The sequence below is a fragment of the Silene latifolia genome, chromosome 3, assembly GCF_048544455.1.
Source record: "Silene latifolia isolate original U9 population chromosome 3, ASM4854445v1, whole genome shotgun sequence".
NCBI classification, from domain to species: Eukaryota; Viridiplantae; Streptophyta; class Magnoliopsida; order Caryophyllales; family Caryophyllaceae; genus Silene; species Silene latifolia.
This window is the reverse complement of record NC_133528.1, coordinates 103,899-122,686: the sequence shown is the minus strand read 5'-3', so window position 1 is coordinate 122,686 and position 18,788 is coordinate 103,899. Positions and strand designations below refer to the sequence as shown.

Here is an 18,788-nt window from a genome sequence, read left to right as displayed (position 1 = left end):
ACTTTATATGTATGTTGTTCTTGTCCTACTATTACAATTTAATTTTCACCTCTTTTAGTCTGTTGTTCATTATTATTTAAGTAGGTAACATTTATTTGCGAAAATGATATAAAGCAAACAAGGACATGACCTCTAGCCCTAATTTTAAGGCCTTGTGTATGGCCTTACTTAATTTGCTTCCTCACTTTGATTTATATTGATGGTGTATGTTTTTTTTTTTATATCGGGTGAAGTTGAGTTTTAGAACCATGATAACATGTCTTTCATCACATCATTATCGTTGCGTTTAACTTATAAAGATCACGATTTTGATGTTATAAATTATATCGGTATTAAAATTATTAACACAAGTGCAATGTGAGACATTCTCATGAATTAGTAGTTTGTTTATTTTGTTTCTGATAAAATTAATTGGGCTGGTCACCAATACCTGTATACCTAAATATCTTAATATCTTAATAATATTAATAGTAGACAAACCCATATTAATTTAAAACCGTCTAATACAAGACGACTAATCAAAATATCAACCGGTAACTCTATCATTGTTGGTATTTTATTCCATCCATCACTCTTTCTCTCTTATAAATTTAAGCTTTTTTAATGGGGTAAATTGTTAAATCAGTAATCACAAGTGATTTCTTGTCTCACCTTTTTTTACTCTTAACAGAAGAAATACCCTTTATTTATTATTATTAATTTTGCCATGGTAATAAACAAGAGCACACCTTTAGTTCCCATCCTTTGTCCTTCTTTTTATAAATAGTCCCACAAAAGTTTGTTTAACCTAACTTCTTCTTCTCCATCATCATCATCTCTTACATTTTCATTCTCTCTCTATCAAATTAATTTGGTGATTATTCTCCCTTTCCTTTCCCCTTTTATTACTACCTTTTATAACCTTACACCTTTCTTCTCTCTAGTCATACACCATAATTACATATATCTTTAATTAATTTGTGTATCTTTCATCATGTCTGATCCTTACTTTAATCATCATAATCACTATGCCACTAGTTTCTTCAATCCATCTAATTACTCCAATCTCAATCACTTCTTCCCTACTAATACTACTACTAATCCTATTTCCTCTCCTAATAATATTCATAATAGTAACAGTTTTAATTTCTTTTTTAGTAATAATAATAATAATAATAACCCTAATAATAATAGTCATAAGAAGAATAATTATAATTATAATTATTCAAATTATTCACCTCCTTCTCCCCCTCTTAGAGAAGCTCTTCCACTACTTAGCTTAAGCCCAGTTAGACACAATAATATTAATCTTAATGATGATGTTACTAATGAGATGTTTGAAGAAGAAGATGGGTTATCCTCTACAAGTGCACCTATGGAAGTTGACAAAACTCATCTCATGTCATCCAATCATCATAATCATGATGATGATGATGATGATGATGGTGATGGTGATGTAGTAGTTGCTCTTCATTTAGGGCTTCCAAGTTATACTCCAGTTGATCTTATCTCCTCCATCTCTTCATCCTCCACCACATCCAACAATCATAATAATAATAATAATAATAATAATAAATACAATTATAATATGATGATGATCATGAATGAGAATAATAATGAAATGGGTGGTGGAATTATTAGTGAAGAAAGATCAGAAGAAGTGACAATAGCATCAAGTTATTCAACATCAGTTGGTGGTGGTAGTGGTTATAATTGCAATAGTAGTATAGCTCAACAAGGGTCAGTGAACAAGGGTCAGTATTGGATCCCAACACCAGCTCAGATATTAATTGGACCAACTCAGTTCTCTTGCCCTCTTTGCTTCAGAACCTTCAATAGATACAACAACATGCAGGTTTCTTTTCTTTTCTTTTCTTTTTACAAATTTCAAGTAAGATTGCGTACATCTGACCCACATCTATACCATTAGCATGGTGCTCCATCAGCAATGGGTAGTTGTAGCCTTATAGGTGATGTTTTATCAACCAAATAAAAAGGGGAAATAAATCATACATACACCTAATACCAATCTACTATACTACTCTTAACCCTTAAGTCTATATATAAAACTAATATGTATTAATTAATTATTTATTTTGTTACTTGAATTAATAATGATTTCCTCTCATACTTTGTTGCAAAAATGTCTTACATTGTTGTTATGGTAGTAGTTAACAAAGGTATGTTGAAAATTTGAAAGTTTGTTTTTTGTTTCTTGACTAGACTCAATTGCATTTTGACTTATGGTTTTCCATAATACAATTGTGCTTGTTGAAATTGAAATAAACATGAAATCCTAGCTAAAAGTCACAACAAGTTAGGGTTTTAATAATGAGATGGATATTTTGAAACGATCCGATAACTGGAATACATCTCCTAAGACGGTAATTAATGCTGGTTAATACACTGGACCGAGGTTATTGTTAGTGATGGATGTTATTTGACTTTGAGTGGTCTAAAAATATTGTTTTTTGAAAAAGAAGAAAAAAAAAAAAAAGAGTTTACTGTGAGTGAATGTTGTTGCTCAGAAGAAGGGTGGTCCATCAAACTGTACACTCTTTCTTCCCCTTTTAAGTTGATTGAACCAGACAAGGTGGCCTAATTGATCGAATTCCCCTTTTCTCTTTTTTTTTTGTTTTCTTTTATTTATGGAGTAGTATCTTTTTTGTGACTCATTAATTAATGTTTGTTTGTTGTTTCAATTCTTAGTGTTGTTCAAGTTTGTGTTCACTGTCAATCGTTGCACCAATTACTTACTTAAATTAGCTTCATTCTTGATAAATAGTCAGTAGTCAGACATACATCATCATCATCATCACAATTCACAAGAGTTTGGTAAAATTACAAATTCACTTTATGTACTATCTCATTATTATTACCTCAAACAACTCAATAAGTATGATGTTCTAAATTGACTACACATACATTCTACTTTCTACTTAACAAACATCATTTTATTACCATTCTTACTTACTAGAATTATTATTTACGGCTTCAAAAGTATGCATTCAGTCTGTTCATCCCTAGCAATATACTTGTAAAAATTAAAGCATGCATGGAGTAGTTGCTAACAATAATAAGTGTAATAATGTACTTGAGTTTGGTCCAACATTAACTCGATCATAGTACTTTAGTTTAAACTCATATATAAAAGTAGTACGTAGAAAACAACACTTGATAAGTTATTCAACTAAATTCAAACTCCAAATATATGGTCCATGCTGCAACATTTCCGGCCATGTCTATGCTATTTAAATTCATGTATGTATAGTATGTATGTATGTCTTGTTCGATAATAGTGGGATCCAATACCGACTTTGCGTGCAGAGTAACATGAAAAGTTCATGTGTGTATGTATAGTATAGGATGTAGCTACAGACATATATATATACACGACCTTTGGTTACACTCGATCTCATTCTAGTTTCACTTCCTTGTTTTATGACCATCTATCTAACATTGATTATCTAATTAATATACAGATGCATATGTGGGGGCACGGATCACAATATCGTAAAGGACCTGAATCACTAAGAGGAACACAACCAACAGCCATGCTTAGGTTACCTTGCTACTGTTGTGCACCGGGATGTCGTAACAACATAGATCACCCACGAGCCAAGCCTTTGAAGGACTTCCGAACTCTCCAAACACACTACAAAAGAAAGCATGGAATAAAGCCTTTTGCTTGTAGGAAATGTGGCAAGGCATTTGCAGTTAGAGGTGATTGGAGGACTCATGAGAAGAATTGTGGCAAGTTATGGTATTGCACTTGTGGCTCCGATTTTAAGCATAAGAGGTCTCTTAAGGATCATATTAAGTCCTTTGGACATTCTCATTCCGCTTATGGTATTGATTGCTTTGATGAAGAGGACGACCCCGCTTCTGATATTGACCAAGACAATGACTCCATTCAATAAAATATATGAAAATTACCAGTATTTCCATTTCAAATCTATAATTACCTTGTACGTCCATTAGGTCCGACTCCCGTCTCAAAACCCCTCTAGTACTTACGATCATTGGTAGGTCTATGGTTTCCTCAAAGTGAAGAAACTAAGTATGACCGGACCTTTGATATTTTGAGCTAGGTAATTTGTTAGGGTAAGCTTAGTTGTATTAGGCCGGTGTCTTTGATTTTATTTTCTGCTCTATGTTGTTTCTCACTACTACATGTCTATTAGGTTTCATCTCCTTGTCTCTGTAAAGGAGTCAAGTTATTAGCTTCAAGGTTGTTTTGTATACTACTATGTCATTGGATCCCATATCATATCTATTTCCCCCTTTTTGTTTTTTATTAAGTGATTAGGATTATTAGTATGCATAATGAGTGATGATGCATCTGAATTTTTTTGGTTAACTGGGGATAATTAGCAAAATAATTGGGGAATTAGCGTTCGTTTGAAACTATTTCGGTTTATCGTGTCCACGTCATCACTTGTATTTTTTTTCGTGTTTTTAGCTAAGGAACTTAGCGGCTCCCTATTTTCTAAAAATGCAAAAAACAAATACCAAAATCGCCGAGATTTTCAGCGGCTTTGCCCTTTCATGGCTTCTCATGACTTGTCTTCTTCCCTATTTTCTAAAAGTGCAAAAAAACCTTTGAGGTTCTCAGCGGCTTTGCCCTTTCATGGCTTCTCATGGCTTATAAAATAGGGAAGAGGAGAAGCCGCTAAGTTTCTTAGCGGCTTTACCTAAAAACACGAAAAAAAAATACAAGTGATGATGTGGACACCATAAACCCAAATAGTTTCAAACGAACGTTAATTCCCTAATTATTTTGCTAATTAACACTAATTAACCAAAAAATTCGATGCATCATGCACGGAACTATGGAAGTCACAACTCACATGCATGTATATAAAATAATTATGACGGCTAAATAATATCAGTGACGGGCCCAGAATATGCTTTACGGCAATTCAAAATTTTAATTAGAACTTTCGAATTTTTTATCAAGCAGAGGGAACGAGCACCCTTGTTAGCCCACACCTTTAAATCCGCCACTGCCTTTAATTTTATATATGCAATGCATGCATGCGATAATAATGAAGTAAAAGACATGAATATATTCAGCCAAGGAACTGTATGCTCGTAAATATGAGATTATTGAGCTGTTCTTATTCTTATTATTATTACACTCCTTATCTAGCTTTTGTTTACTTTAACTATATTGCTTGCCATCATTAACAAACATATGCTACTAATCCATAATAATACTCCATATTATAATGCTACTAATCAGTAATCACACTTCACACACCAACCAATCTCCAGAAAAATCATAATAGCAATATAATAATTCGGTCCAATCTTTACTCGTTTGTTACGTTGGGCCTTTTTTCTCCATTATAAATAGCTTAAATAAAACCTCTTTAATTTTAATGTGTCATTTTTCATATATCGACTCATATATACTCGTATGAGTGAAACCAATATAGGCAGTATGTAGGCTAACCAAGTAAAGGCAATTAAAGTTGGTAGATAAAATAGGGTAGTAAATTTACCCAGTTTTGATTGTGATATCTCATGCTAGCAAAAAAAATGCACTCCACTTGTTAGTTGAAGAAGATCAGTTTGAGAGATGATTCGTATTTGGGAAAGAATAATTAAAGTTTGAGAAAAATAGATGCAGGCAATAGTATATAAATAAACTCATTCAATTATCTGCTATCAGCAACTACCTAAACTATGTTTAGGCTCCTATCAAATGATTAGAGAGAGAACATGCAAGATGATGAATGAAGAGACAAGAAATAAAGTAAGAAAAAGAGGTCTAAAATAGTACCTACTCATCAGTGGGATTTTATTTTGTGTGAATTACTTTACGAGTAGTAATCTTTCTAATTCTACCTCCTGTGATTATAAATATACGGAATACCATTGTTTTTTAACCAAGGTCTCTTTTTAAAAAAATTAATCTTTAAATTAAAATTAGATAAAAAGGTAAATAAATACTCCGTAGAGAGATGATATATAATAGAGGCAGGAGAAGATGGAAAAGATTTTGGTGGCAGCTTTATAAAGTTGTAATGTATTCATCAGTGTGACTTGTTAACTCTGGTTTATCCTCTTTGATATGTCTTGTCAAATTTATGCATTATTATTCTCATTTATTCTCACCAGGGCTGTCTACTGTTAGATCCATTTAGGTCTTGTTTTTTCAATTAAAGGATTTTGTCATCTCTCTTTCTGTTTTTGTTTTTTCTTGTCATCAAACTTATGCAGCACCTAAATGGCAACCATTCATTTGTCTCCCAAACTCCCAACTTTCAACAAACTCCTTTCAATTACTTATTCCAATAATTATTTTAAAAAAAAAAAATTTGCTTGTGATATTCAACAAATTGCCAAAACGATTTCATTAATTTTCTTCTTTAAGAACGTACATTGTCATATATATGAGAATGATTTATGATAGTTTTGAATCCTGATATAAGTTTGTATTATGATATTTTAAGGTTGTAGTCTATTTCTATACTAATAAAGAGCGATTATTTTAAGTAAGATCATGAAAAAGGAGAGAATCCCACAATAACAATCTACGGGAAAAAAAATGCAAAGTTATTTAACGTACAAAAAAGTATTAACTTAAAAAATTACAATAAAATCAACAACCAAATAACTACAAATAATGACTCATAAACTTGGGAATCAAGGGCAATAGTTAAGAGAAGTATCAGCACCTTGTTGAGGCCTAGGTTGCACAAACACTCCTCCTAATCAGCGTTTCTGTGTCGGGCACCCGTGTCGGACACACGTCAAAACGTGTCGGACACTTGTAAAGCCGTGTCTAACTTACATCTTTTATTTCAACACGTGTCCGACACGTATCCATGGTATTTTGAGCCGTGTCCATGGTATTTGGACACACCTGGCCTCCAAACGGAATCAAGTTGAATTGGAGATAAATGATGTTATTTAGACTAGTAATGAGATATCGAAATAGATTGATTATAAGTTGGTTTTGGTTTTGGAAATGAGAATGAGAATGAGTTATAATTAACATAAGTTTTACTTTCACTTATTTAAATTTAATATTCAATACTTCTTCAAAAATAAAATCACACATATATAACTATAGAATATATATTTTATTAAATTTAAATGCCGTGTTCCGTGTCCTAAATTTCATGGGATTTCGTGTCACGTGTCCGTGTCCGTGTCCATGTCCGTGTCCGTTTTGGTGCAACCTAGGTTGAGGCTCATGTTAGTGTGAATTATTCAGTGTTGTTTTAAATTGCATGTCACATATTTCAGATATTTAGTCACCAATAGATCTTGCAAGCTAAAAGTTAAGACTTAGAGAGTGTTAGTGGTTAAAAAATATTTGTGATCGATCACTAACGAGTAAGCTAGTTTTCGACTAATTAATAATATGCTGAAATTTGGTTCACCATAAATATCGATCTGCGACAAAATTATAACCAAATTCTCACACTTCTTTGGTGGATGGAAAATGAGTTATGAAACTATCTTTCTCTCCAAAACTAATACCCAAGCTCTTCCTCCATCTCCCACCCTTTTCGCGGTAGCCAAAATTGAATTAGGTTTGCAAATTTTTATTTAGGAGTAGGCAAATGAAAAGTAAGGTATAAAAACTAAAAAGTATTATAATGAGTGAAAAATGTACTACTAATTAACTAAACTACGTAAATTAGTTAATGAACTTGTAGAAAAAAATTATTTTGATAATCTAATATTTTATATTTGAATAATATAAATAAAGTTATTTGAGATATTATTCTTTTAGATCAATTTTAAATTATATGAAAGTTTTATAAGAGGGTTGTTTAAGATTTTGTTGAATCTACCTGTTTTGTTAATAAAATAAGCTAATGTAGCAGTAGCACTTTGGGCCTAAAGCCCTAAATGCTCGATTAACCCGAAAGCCAATATATGCCCGATAAAGCTGCTTATCCGAGCTGTTTTCTAGTATAGGCTCGGCTCATAATCGACTCTAAAATTATGAATACTCCGTATTATATAGACTTGAAATTTTGTGTACTTCCTCGGTCCCGGTCAGTTGTTGTTCTTTGATCTTAGTGGCACAAAGATCAAAGAAAGAGGATGAGGCAATTATAAGATGACAAGTGGAACAAGTTGAGTGTGAATGATTAAATTGCTCATCAAATACAATCCTAAAATATAAATGACAAAATTGACTGAGACGCCCAAAAATAAAATAGGACATCAAATGACCGGGACAGACCCCTTTGCTTTTTGCACTAAAATTAAGAAAAATGATAAAAAATGGATAAAGTAGCGTAGTTGTGGAGAGAGATAATAATAAAAAATGAATAAAAAATAAAAAACGAATAAAGTAGGAGAAATTATTGACTTTTTAGGAGAGAAGATAAATAAAAGATAACCAAAAAAAAGGAAAGAGGAAAATAGAGTCAAAAGGAAAATAAGGAAGATTGATAAAACTGGAGTATTAGGTTTTGATGTTTGGCGCCAAAATTGGGGGTGTCTTTTAGAATTTGCTAAATCCCGCACAATAATTTACTCAATTCCATACATTTTTGCCTTTTATTTCGAATGTGCCCCTCTCATTTCTCAACTTACCAAAGGAGAAAACAAGAAAGAAGGATAAATAAGAGTGAAAAAAAAAAACAATAAACGTAGAAAACCACAATCCCCAACCCCTGACAACCTTTCCCAGCGCCGCTGAGCACCGCTCCTCACCGCCTAGCGCCGACCATCCATCCCTGCTTCTCTCCCCGCGCCGACGACCCCCTTCCCGCACCTACAACCTGCAGCAACACTACCACTACAACCACCACTCGACGCTCTCCCTCCGACCACCCTAGTCCAGACTCATGACCCCACAACCATCCCTTCAACAACCCAACCCAATCAAAACCCTAATTGTAAAAATCCTCATTTTTTATAAAAAAAACATCAACTAAATCGATTAAAAGATGGGTATAATAAAATTGTTGGTAAAACGGCGAGATTACGTGTTAATAATGTGCGAATTACATTCCATGTGGAACGATTAACTGATTAATTAGGTTTAGAGAGAAGGTAGAACAGTTTTTTAATTCTTTTTTAAGATGAAGGGCAATTATGGAAGATTATGGCAATATGTGCGGGATTGAGTAAAATGATGTGCGGGATTTAGCAATTGCGTTAATTAATTGTGTGTATATTGAGAAAAAGGAAAGGTTGAGGAGATTTGGAGAGGAAGTGAGGGGAAATAAAGAGTTACCTGTGTGCAAATTGGAATCTAATACCGGTGTTGATAAGTGTAAGTTGGAGTAATGATGCTTCAATTTCTTTATCAGCCGCTGGAGTATTTGTTTATGTGGTTTTGATGGTGGCAGTCAGTTTCTGCAGTACGCTTTGGCACATTATAAGGAGGACAAGGTTTTGTTCTCTTATTTCTTCTTCATTTCAACTATTTTGTGAGGAATAATCATTATTTGTTGGGGAAACTGTGTCGCTGCCATCAATAGTATACAAGCCACATTTACACGCTGGTTTGGGCTTTTTCTGCTGCATTTGTCCTTCCTTTCGTGCAGACCTGCCAAATAGGTAGTCAATCGGGAGCGGGGTTTGTCTCAATTTGGGTATGCATTCTTTCAGGGCGCGCTACTTCGGATTATATCTTAAACTTTCAAACATGTCTTTTGTTCTACTCTGAATCTGTAAATGTCTGAGGTAGTTTGTGAGCAATAACATTACATTACAAAAGGCGTCCATCTAAGACGCTCTTATTCTATACTTTGGGCAATTACATAACATTATAGTTGGAGCAATAGCAGCAACATTACTATGTATGCTTCAGTGATTTCCAAATTCTGTGCTTCATTCTTTGCGTTTTGGTAAATACTTGTGTTGTATATGCATTTTCTTTCTACTTTTCCAAGCTACTATATGTTAAGGATTTTGATGGACACCTGAATGTTGATGGCTTTCCATTCGTTTGCCTTTTAGTTCCTGTATTTTGACCGTTTTCTGGGGGTAAATTAGTTGCATAAGTGATTGATTCGAGGAGGACTTAATGGTTCTTTCGAATGGTTTAATATGTATCATTTCAATTTGCAAACAGGTTGGCTGTGAGCTTCTGCTGTTTAATTTGGTCCTAGCGGAGCAAGCCGGTAGGGGGTGCTCAACTACTGACACCCAACTACTGACCCCCTGTTGGACATTGCTAATTTCTAAATATTTGGATTGGCATTATATTACCAGTTTGCTTTCGCGGGAATTTTTCACCCCTGTACATGCGAATTCTGGCTCGGCCACTTTTCAGTAGACCTCCCAAAGACCCAAAGTCATTGTGATCAGCAATAATAATAATAATAACCTTAATTAATTAATATAACGAAAATAAGTAATCCTAGAGGAGTAGAGTCCAAGTATATCCCAACTGTTTATAAATTAACTGCTCTTTGCTATTCATCTCCTACACTAATTACTACTTTAACAAATCATACACTAATAATAATAACATAACAAATCAGAGGTAATGAAGAATGTGTAATTCATACTCCGTTCATACCATAGATGTGACAGCGGAATAGCAACAAATACTAGAGAATCCATCAGGTTAGTTACTCATCATTCATCATACAAATTGATGCGAATTACCCTTAACTCTAATTTTTTTGTACTCATTAATTGCTCTTTTGCTTCTTTTCTTTCAAGATCTCCTGTATTCCAAAACTTAAATAATATATATGTGGATGCGAATCAAAAGTCGATATAAGCCCTTTTCCGACCTAATCAGCATCAAAATTGCACATATCTACATGCTACCGTATTTTGTTCGTGTGAAGATTAAAGTTTTGGGTTCCATTCCTAATCTTTTAGAAAACGTTTCAAGAAATTCGGCTTATAGCTAGTAGTTGAAGTCGACCCGATATATAGAGAGAATAAAGCGAAAATGTAGATATAAGAATTGATTTAGTTTGGTCATCCAAATTCCAAGCTACCAAAAGTGGAAGAAGGTTAGGGAATTAGAAGAGTAGATAACATAGGCAAATCAGCAAGTTCAGTTGAGAGATTGTGACCTGCCAACCACCTGAGATTTTAATCATTTTCCCCACAACTTCCTCTTTACCTATTCAACCTGTTTATAACCTTTGCTTCTCTTATTTGTTTAGTTTGGCACACAACTGTCATTTGCCATTTTCCTTTTTTTGCTCAATATTTCTAGCTACTTCCTTTTCTTTTCTTTTCTTTTAATCTCTTCCTCCTCCAACTTCTCTAATCATTACTTGTTTTGTAGACATGAGTTAATTACAACATTATTATACATTTAATCATATGATTAATTAAGTATTATTAATTAATGTTATTAACATATTTATACTTTTTCTACTTTTCTTGTACTTGTGTCGTCGTGTCGTATGGGCTCTACTGTTTTATCTTCTGGAGTAGTGGGGTTGTTATTCATGAGTTTTAATGCAACCTCCTCATGTAATCATGTTTCTTCCATGAATTAACCTCCCTCTTCAAACATTCACACTTCCATCATTTATTCACTGTCATCGTATTATTACAATCTGAAAATGGTAAGAAGAATTCTTACATTGTGATACTACTGTCATCCTAGACAAGAATTCTGTTCTGACCGATGGAGAACAATGTGATTAATATTGATCGAGTTGTATCCAAAATGGAAGACTATGAGATGCTTGAGCAGATTGGTAAAGGAGCTTTTGGAACTGCATATCTTGTTATTCATAAATTGGAGAAAAAGAAAAGGTGACATCTTTCGTCTTATTTTTTTAACAATGTGACTGACATATATTTAAAAAGTTGTGAATGCTGTTTGATTTTGCAGGTATGTGTTGAAAAAAACCAGATTGGCTAAGCGTACTGAAAGAATGAAGCGAATTGCACATCAGGAGGTTAGATTCTGCATTTCTTACCTTGATTTCTTGTTACAAGTTTACAACGGTGGCAAAATTAACGTCCCTGGATGTCTGTACCTAAAGTTACACCGCTTATGGATGATTATAATATACTTAGGTCGATAATTGAATAGTGATCAGTTGGTACTTCATCATAAAATAGAAAGCACAGCCACATTAGTAAGTTACGTTTCTTCCTCCTGTCATGTTCCAGTATTCAATGAATGTTAGCCCTTTCAAATCCGTGTTTTTATCTTGACAAAAATTTAAGTCATGTCGCATTCTAATGAAAACATGTATTGATTGGTCCTCCGGTGGGATGAGGTGAAGTTCGAGTTTTAATTTGAAGTGAAAGCTTACGGCATTTGATTTTATCATTGGGCAATCTAACTCGACTTGTTGTGCCTACATGTTTTTCACGGAAGGAATTAGTAAGCTTTCTGCTGATGCTCGAATGTTGTTTGTGTTTAATCGTTAGTTGTTCATGCAGATGAGCATAATTGCAAAACTAAGCAATCCTTATGTGGTGGAGTATAAAGATGCATGGGTGGAGAAGGTAAGATGTCTTGCCCATTTCTGTAATATGCAAAATGCTCATGTATTACTGTATCAGTGTAAGATGTCCATTGCAGAGATGTTTTTAGGCTTTTATTATACAAAGTAATGCCTGAACTATCGTTTGATCTGCCCACAGGATTGTTACGTATGCATAGTGACAAGCTACTGCGAAGGAGGCGACATGTAAGCTAGGATTTCATCATACACTGTAACATATACTCATATATATAGTGTACTATTTCTCAGTTACAAACTAAAGCGCATGGTGAAAATAAATTAATCTCTGATATTTCAGGGAACAGATGATTAAGAAGGCCAGAGGAACATATTTTCCAGAGGAGGTAAATTTTTATATCAGTAATGCTAAAAACTGTTGAAGTATCTCTCTAATTTTCTACCTCCCTTTTCGAGTTTTTTCTGTTAACTAATGTTTGCCAACCTCAATGTTTTGTGGAAACTATGCTTTGTCGTCGGTGTTTAATGTTAAAACCTTACCAAGATTTCTGTGACATTTATTTGACAGAAAGTTTGCAAGTGGGTAACTCAGCTGCTGTTAGCCTTGGATTATCTTCACTCAAACCGCGTTTTGCACAGAGATATCAAGGTTTTCCATCTTCTCAACTTATTTAATTATTACTATTTACAAAATTACAACAGACGGAAATAAGGAAATTTTCAGCATGAACGTGAATCAACCACCCATTTTGTCATATACTAATAAGATGCTTCTGTTACACTTCATTTTCAGTGCTCCAACATATTTCTCTCCAAGGACAATGATATCAGGCTAGGTGAGACTTAGACATTATAAATTTGCATATTTGAAGATTCTGCTTAAAGTTAAAGTAATAGTACAAGTAGTGTTACTTCAGAAACTTGTACTCCTTTGTAGTCATTTTCTGACCAGACCTGCTGATATTGTACAGGTGATTTTGGCCTTGCAAAACTTCTTGGCCAAGACGATCTTACAAATTCGGTAATACAATTATTTTGGAAGACCTCAATCAGCTTATATTTTCTCTTGATTAACTCATAAAATTGACTGCTACTTAAATATTATACAGATTGTTGGTAGTCCAAACTACATGTGCCCAGAAATCCTTTCTGAGTTACCATATGGCTACAAATCTGATATATGGTCCTTAGGTATGAAACACGAAAAGCTAGCTGAAAATGGATTTATCTATTGAGAATATTACATAGCATATTACTCTACTATAGATTTAATAATGTACACATTTCTGATGACTTTGGCTGTCTGCTCTATAGGTTGCTGTATGTTTGAAATAGCAGCGCATCAACCTGCGTTCCGAGCACCGGTAAGTAGGATGACAATTATTCATATTTTCACTTAGCCAACATCATCTACTCACTCCAGTCAGTCGTTAAAACAGGATATGGCAGGCCTAGTCAACAAAATATACCGCTCCACAATTTCCCCTCTTCCAACTATCTATTCACCACCACTGTAAGTCAAGATATATCACTCGATCAAATTTCCAGATTCTCATTTTTTCCATCAATTTCTGTATTTACTGCCTTGTTTATCTTTACAAGTTGGATTACTGACTGTCAATGTGCAGGAAACGCTTGATCAAAACGATGCTAAGAAAGAACCCTGAACATCGACCAACAGTAAGTAAATGTTTTAAGCTGATGATAGAAACTTGATGAAGAATTTCTCAATTTGGATGATAAAGTAAGTTTTGTATTTTAAGCTGGTGCTAGTAATATTAATTTGCATGTTTTTGCTGGTGCTGGAAGGCTGCAGAGCTGCTGAGAGATCCACACTTGCAGCCGTACCTTGCTCAATGCCACACATCATCACCTGTATTCCGGCCAGTAAAATCAGAAGCCAATAGCAACACTAAGCCCAATATTCCCTGCATCACAAGAAAGCCTAAGAACCTACCTAATGGTAAAAAAGTTGCAAAAACAAGACCCTTATCTGATAACAGAATTGCTCACAACACCACAAAGGCATCATCCTCTGATTCTCAAGAAACAAAGGTCGAGACCAAAAGGGTCGATCCAACTAGCTGTTCTGACCGAATTACCAAGGCTGAAGAGGGCTTAAGAGTCATTTCCACGTACATCCAACAAATGAAAGACGGGGATGTAGCCCAAGACTTGCTCAAAATGTTGAAATCTAATTACAAATTTGATCAAGATAATGAACCAGAAAAACTTGCTTTTGATTATGTCACAAAAATGTTGGAAAAGCTTCTTCAAGGTGTTGACAAAAGTTGCAAGGATAAAGAAACTACTATCAAGGGGATTGTTAAGGTTGAGACAAGTATACAACCTGATGAAAGAGCAGAAGCCCTAGAATCGCTACTGGAGCTATGTGCTCGTTTACTTAAGCAGGAAAAGTTTGATGAGCTTGCGGGGATACTAAGGCCATTTGGTGAAGAGACTGTGTCGTCTAGAGAGACCGCCATTTGGCTCACCAAAGGCTTGATGAATATCGCGAAACAAGATACATTAAGGTAGCATTAAGGAGGGGTTTCTTATATATGTTAAACCCGTAACCTCAAATTTTTTAAACATTCACTACTCAATAGTCAATCATTGTACAAATGAAACCAAATGTTCTTTTCTGCGTTGAATTATTTTTGATGAACTCAAACTGTCAAAAGGCTACCAGGATCAGATCATGCCTTTCCCAATTTCACCAAAATCCGCCACACGCTCGGCTTGTTAGAGAGCTTATTACAACAACCTTATTACCCCAATATTGCACACAAATTAAAGAAACTACAGTATTTTTGAACAATTCATTATAAAATTTGCCATCATACTCCATAAATTTTGTCGATTGACTTACTGTTTTAAAATACTGTGACTTTAGTTTTAAAACATTGTTGCCTATTGTTTTAAAGCATAGTGCAGGTAATTAGGTTTCCATCATATTTCAAACGCAAATAATAGCGGGAATTCATCTCTATTTCTAATCACCTAATCAATCATCATTATTCAATCAAATTGTTAGCTTAAAGGAGGTGATATTGATATAGATTAAATCCCAAGCAACCTATATAAATATTGACATAGATTAAATCCCAAGCAACCTGTATAAATATAATTATACATGCATTATATCCGTAACCAATTTATTATACGACTACTTAACATTCCTGCAATCATGCATACATATTGGTACACCAACAACCAAATAAAACGCCAACCTCATACTAAAGAAATGGTTTGCAAAAGTCACAATTGATTCCTGAATTTCGGGTGCAAATTATATCACCTTTCACTCCAAGAAAAGCGAGAATATGCATATCTTCCTATAATTCCAGTACGGCTATAGTGTAACGAGTATTTCCTATGTCTCAATCATTCGTTTACTTTGATGATTGGTCTTTCCCTATCATTTTTTTATTATTATTCCTCTGTTTTTTCCCTAAAATTAAATGATTTTCGGAAAAAAATAAATAAGGAAATAAAAGAAAGACATATGATCACCAGATATTGATAGGTCAATTTGAATTACTAAAGAAAGTCACCTGCGTTAAATAGCAAAACTATAACAAGTAGGAGTAAGAAAACGTGGTTATCATACACCATGCAATATCTTTCCATAAAAAGTATAAGTACTTGGAAATGATGGTAAGATAAACTTCCTAAATTATGGAAACTTACTCATCACATAGTAATATTATATTATATACACAACACGGGATGATTAAAAAAGAAATATAACTCATATCAATATTTATACACGCATATTATTCCTTAAAAAGTCACGCATCATAAACAAATACTCTAATTTTAAAATTTAAACAACCTAGTAAAACATACGCGAATGAATATATACCGAGTACAACAGAGAATCCGGTGAAGAGAAAGAGGGGCAAAATAGGAAATAGAAGGTTTAGAAAAGAGTAAAAAGAGGGGAGGATTTCGTTGGCGGAGAGAGAACGTCTCTAATATTTGGTGTGATTAATAATACCCGGAAAGAGGGTAAGAGAAATTGGGGAAAACAAATTAACACAAAACTTAATCAATTATTTTTGCGAATTCAATCCAATCCAATCCAGTCAATCCTTCTTTCGTCTTTCATTTTTCTCCTTTCTCTCTACCCAGATCCATCTCCTCGCTTTTCTCCAGGTTTTTATTTTGTTTATTTAATTTAATTCTTCGTTTTCATACCTAACTTTGTTTTAGTTTTTAATTTTATTGGTTGATTATGATAAAAAGAGGTTTAAATTCGTGTCTGGTTTTGTTCAATTTGTGTTAACATGGATTTAATTTTGGTGCTTACGTTTTTCATTTCCGAATTTTCATTATTTGTTTATCTAGTTTTTAATTTTTAATTTTTTCATTGATTTTCGTGTAGTTTAGCTTAAACACGATTTGGGTTTTGTTGTTTGTGATGTGACTTGATGAATTGTTGACGAAAGGTGAAAACTTTGTGTTCAATCTTTGGTTTACTGGTAAAAAGTTGTCTGTCGTAAGCTAAATTGCTCTAATATCGACCAAAGATGTCGTTTTTGTTGTATGAATTAGTTGCGTAAGTGATTGTTTGGAGGGTGAAGAGATAATCTTTCATGTGTGTGTGTATATTTTTCATTGTTTTGAAATAATGAGCTCAAGGCCCAGGTGGCTTTTGTTGGCAAGTCTTTCTGATCAGTATACACTATTGTGCATGCATGGTTGGAACGTGTAGTGCTGTTCTTACACGCACACGCCTGTATTTCAACTTTCGTGGTGCTGATGGAATTGTACTAAGAGGTGTTTTAAGTTGCATTTTGTCAACAGTAAAGGCAGCCTGCACATCAATAATATGGCTCTCTCATATTTGCTAAATTACACTCTCAAGTTTGTAACCTCTTGCCTAAGCCTATCTACTTTTGTCTTCATGTATCCCGTTGCAAACTCGACATGTATATAGTGGGGAAGGTCTGATGATGCGAGTTGTGTTTGTTTGTACCAAGTAAACAACTGATTCGTGGATATTCTGAATAGAGCTTGTTTGGTTATCTACTTGTTCTTTCTCGCTGTTACGATGATTTTCTTTTATGCAGAGCCCAAGAAATGGACCATGACGAGACTGGATGCCAAGCAGCCCCGGAGGGTCCAATCTTATGTGTCAATAACTGTGGCTTTTTCGGGAGTGTGGCTACCATGAACATGTGCTCCAAGTGCTACAAAGATGCCATTTTGAAGCAGGAGCAAGCTAAACTCGCTGCAACATCTATTGAAAACATCGTGAATGGATCGTCAAGTGGCAGTGATAAGGAACCCGTTCTAATAGGGACTGTGGATGTACAAGTTAAACCTGTGGAACTGAAAGCCATTACTAGACCAGAGTCAAGCCCATCGGGGTCGGAGGAGAGTGTGGATGTGAAGCCCAAACAAGGGCCAAGCAGGTGCACCTCCTGCAAGAAGAGGGTGGGTTTGACCGGGTTCAGTTGCCGGTGTGGGAACTTATTCTGTGCCACACATCGCTATTCGGACAAACATGAATGCCCCTTTGACTACCGCACGGCAGGGCAAGATGCTATAGCTAAGGCCAACCCTGTTATCAAGGCTGAGAAACTTGATAAAATCTGAGGGTTGCAAGTGTTTGATGTACTCTCTCTCGTTTTTCTCAACCAGACTTGCATTGCATTATATATCTGCAGGTGTCCTAAACAATTGATATGTTTGGTTAAGGAATGGAATGGCGTTTAGGGCATCTTTGCATCTTTCAAGTCATTCATTCTGTTTGTGATACTTGTTGCCTCCTCTCCATTATCTCTACCTATCTGTGCTGGTTTTATTGGACATTCTCGTAAGTTAGGTTTGTTATGCATAAAAATGGCATTATAAATGTGAGAATGGTTTGTACTAACTAGATGGAGATGCGGAAAATGGTCTCTTGCTTTGCCTTGTCTCGCTGATAAAGTAGGCAAGTATCAGAAAATGTAGAAAATGATGTTGATGTTATCAATCAACATGACCCATCCATCTCATGATCTCACATTGGATCATGCTGTGGAATTCATCATATAAAAAGCTGTTGACAGCAAATAATAATAATAATAATAATAAGTAATAATAATAATAAGCATCCATCTCCTCCTAAAACATACCATGTGGTTTCCTCAACTCTATACGTGGGCTACATCTTTGCAATTCCTTTCCCCAGCCCATATCGTCTTTGCTTTCATACATTAACCACCACTTTTCCCTGTGTTGGACAAACAAGGCGACTGTGATACTTGGACACTTCTTTTAAAGCTGAATGAATGAATATAAGAGTATTTCGTTGACAGTACGTTTGAGGCGTGTGACGATCAAAAGTAAAACAAATGTGAATTTGCGAATTATGTATGATGCCAGCCATTTGAGCTTTTCACTAAAACAGCTCGAGTATTAAATTCTAAACTGATGGGA

At 34.6% G+C, this 18,788-nt stretch overlaps 3 protein-coding genes across 5 annotated transcripts; all 3 read left to right on the top strand.

The window, feature by feature from the left end:
* Window positions 1-789: 789 nt before the first annotated feature.
* On the top strand, window positions 790-4,299 carry LOC141646567 (zinc finger protein WIP5-like). The gene is made up of 2 exons (XM_074454439.1): window positions 790-1,834; window positions 3,462-4,299. Exons 1-2 carry the CDS (start codon window positions 974-976, stop codon window positions 3,897-3,899), a joined length of 1,299 nt encoding a protein of 432 aa, XP_074310540.1. The 5' UTR covers window positions 790-973; the 3' UTR covers window positions 3,900-4,299.
* A 4,214-nt stretch (window positions 4,300-8,513) lies between these two features.
* LOC141646564 (serine/threonine-protein kinase Nek6-like) lies at window positions 8,514-15,024 on the top strand. Of its 3 annotated transcripts, XM_074454435.1 has the most exons (15): window positions 8,514-9,351; window positions 10,037-10,533; window positions 11,543-11,694; window positions 11,774-11,840; window positions 12,334-12,399; window positions 12,538-12,584; window positions 12,697-12,742; window positions 12,925-13,005; window positions 13,150-13,192; window positions 13,328-13,377; window positions 13,466-13,547; window positions 13,671-13,720; window positions 13,796-13,869; window positions 13,985-14,036; window positions 14,166-15,024. In XM_074454435.1, the coding sequence occupies exons 3-15, from the start codon at window positions 11,564-11,566 to the stop codon at window positions 14,892-14,894; spliced, it is 1,518 nt and encodes a 505-aa protein (XP_074310536.1). In that variant the 5' UTR covers window positions 8,514-9,351; window positions 10,037-10,533; window positions 11,543-11,563; the 3' UTR covers window positions 14,895-15,024. The 3 variants fall into 3 exon arrangements, with proteins under 3 accessions (XP_074310536.1, XP_074310537.1, XP_074310535.1); XM_074454436.1 differs by lacking the exon at window positions 10,037-10,533 and having other exon boundaries at window positions 8,541-9,351; XM_074454434.1 differs by lacking the exons at window positions 8,514-9,351; window positions 10,037-10,533 and adding an exon at window positions 9,449-9,554.
* Window positions 15,025-16,377: 1,353 nt separating this feature from the next.
* LOC141646565 (zinc finger A20 and AN1 domain-containing stress-associated protein 8-like) lies at window positions 16,378-18,243 on the top strand. Its single transcript, XM_074454437.1, has 2 exons — window positions 16,378-16,517; window positions 17,435-18,243. The coding sequence occupies exon 2, from the start codon at window positions 17,445-17,447 to the stop codon at window positions 17,961-17,963; it is 519 nt and encodes a 172-aa protein (XP_074310538.1). The 5' UTR covers window positions 16,378-16,517; window positions 17,435-17,444; the 3' UTR covers window positions 17,964-18,243.
* The last annotated feature ends 545 nt before the right edge of the window (window positions 18,244-18,788 follow it).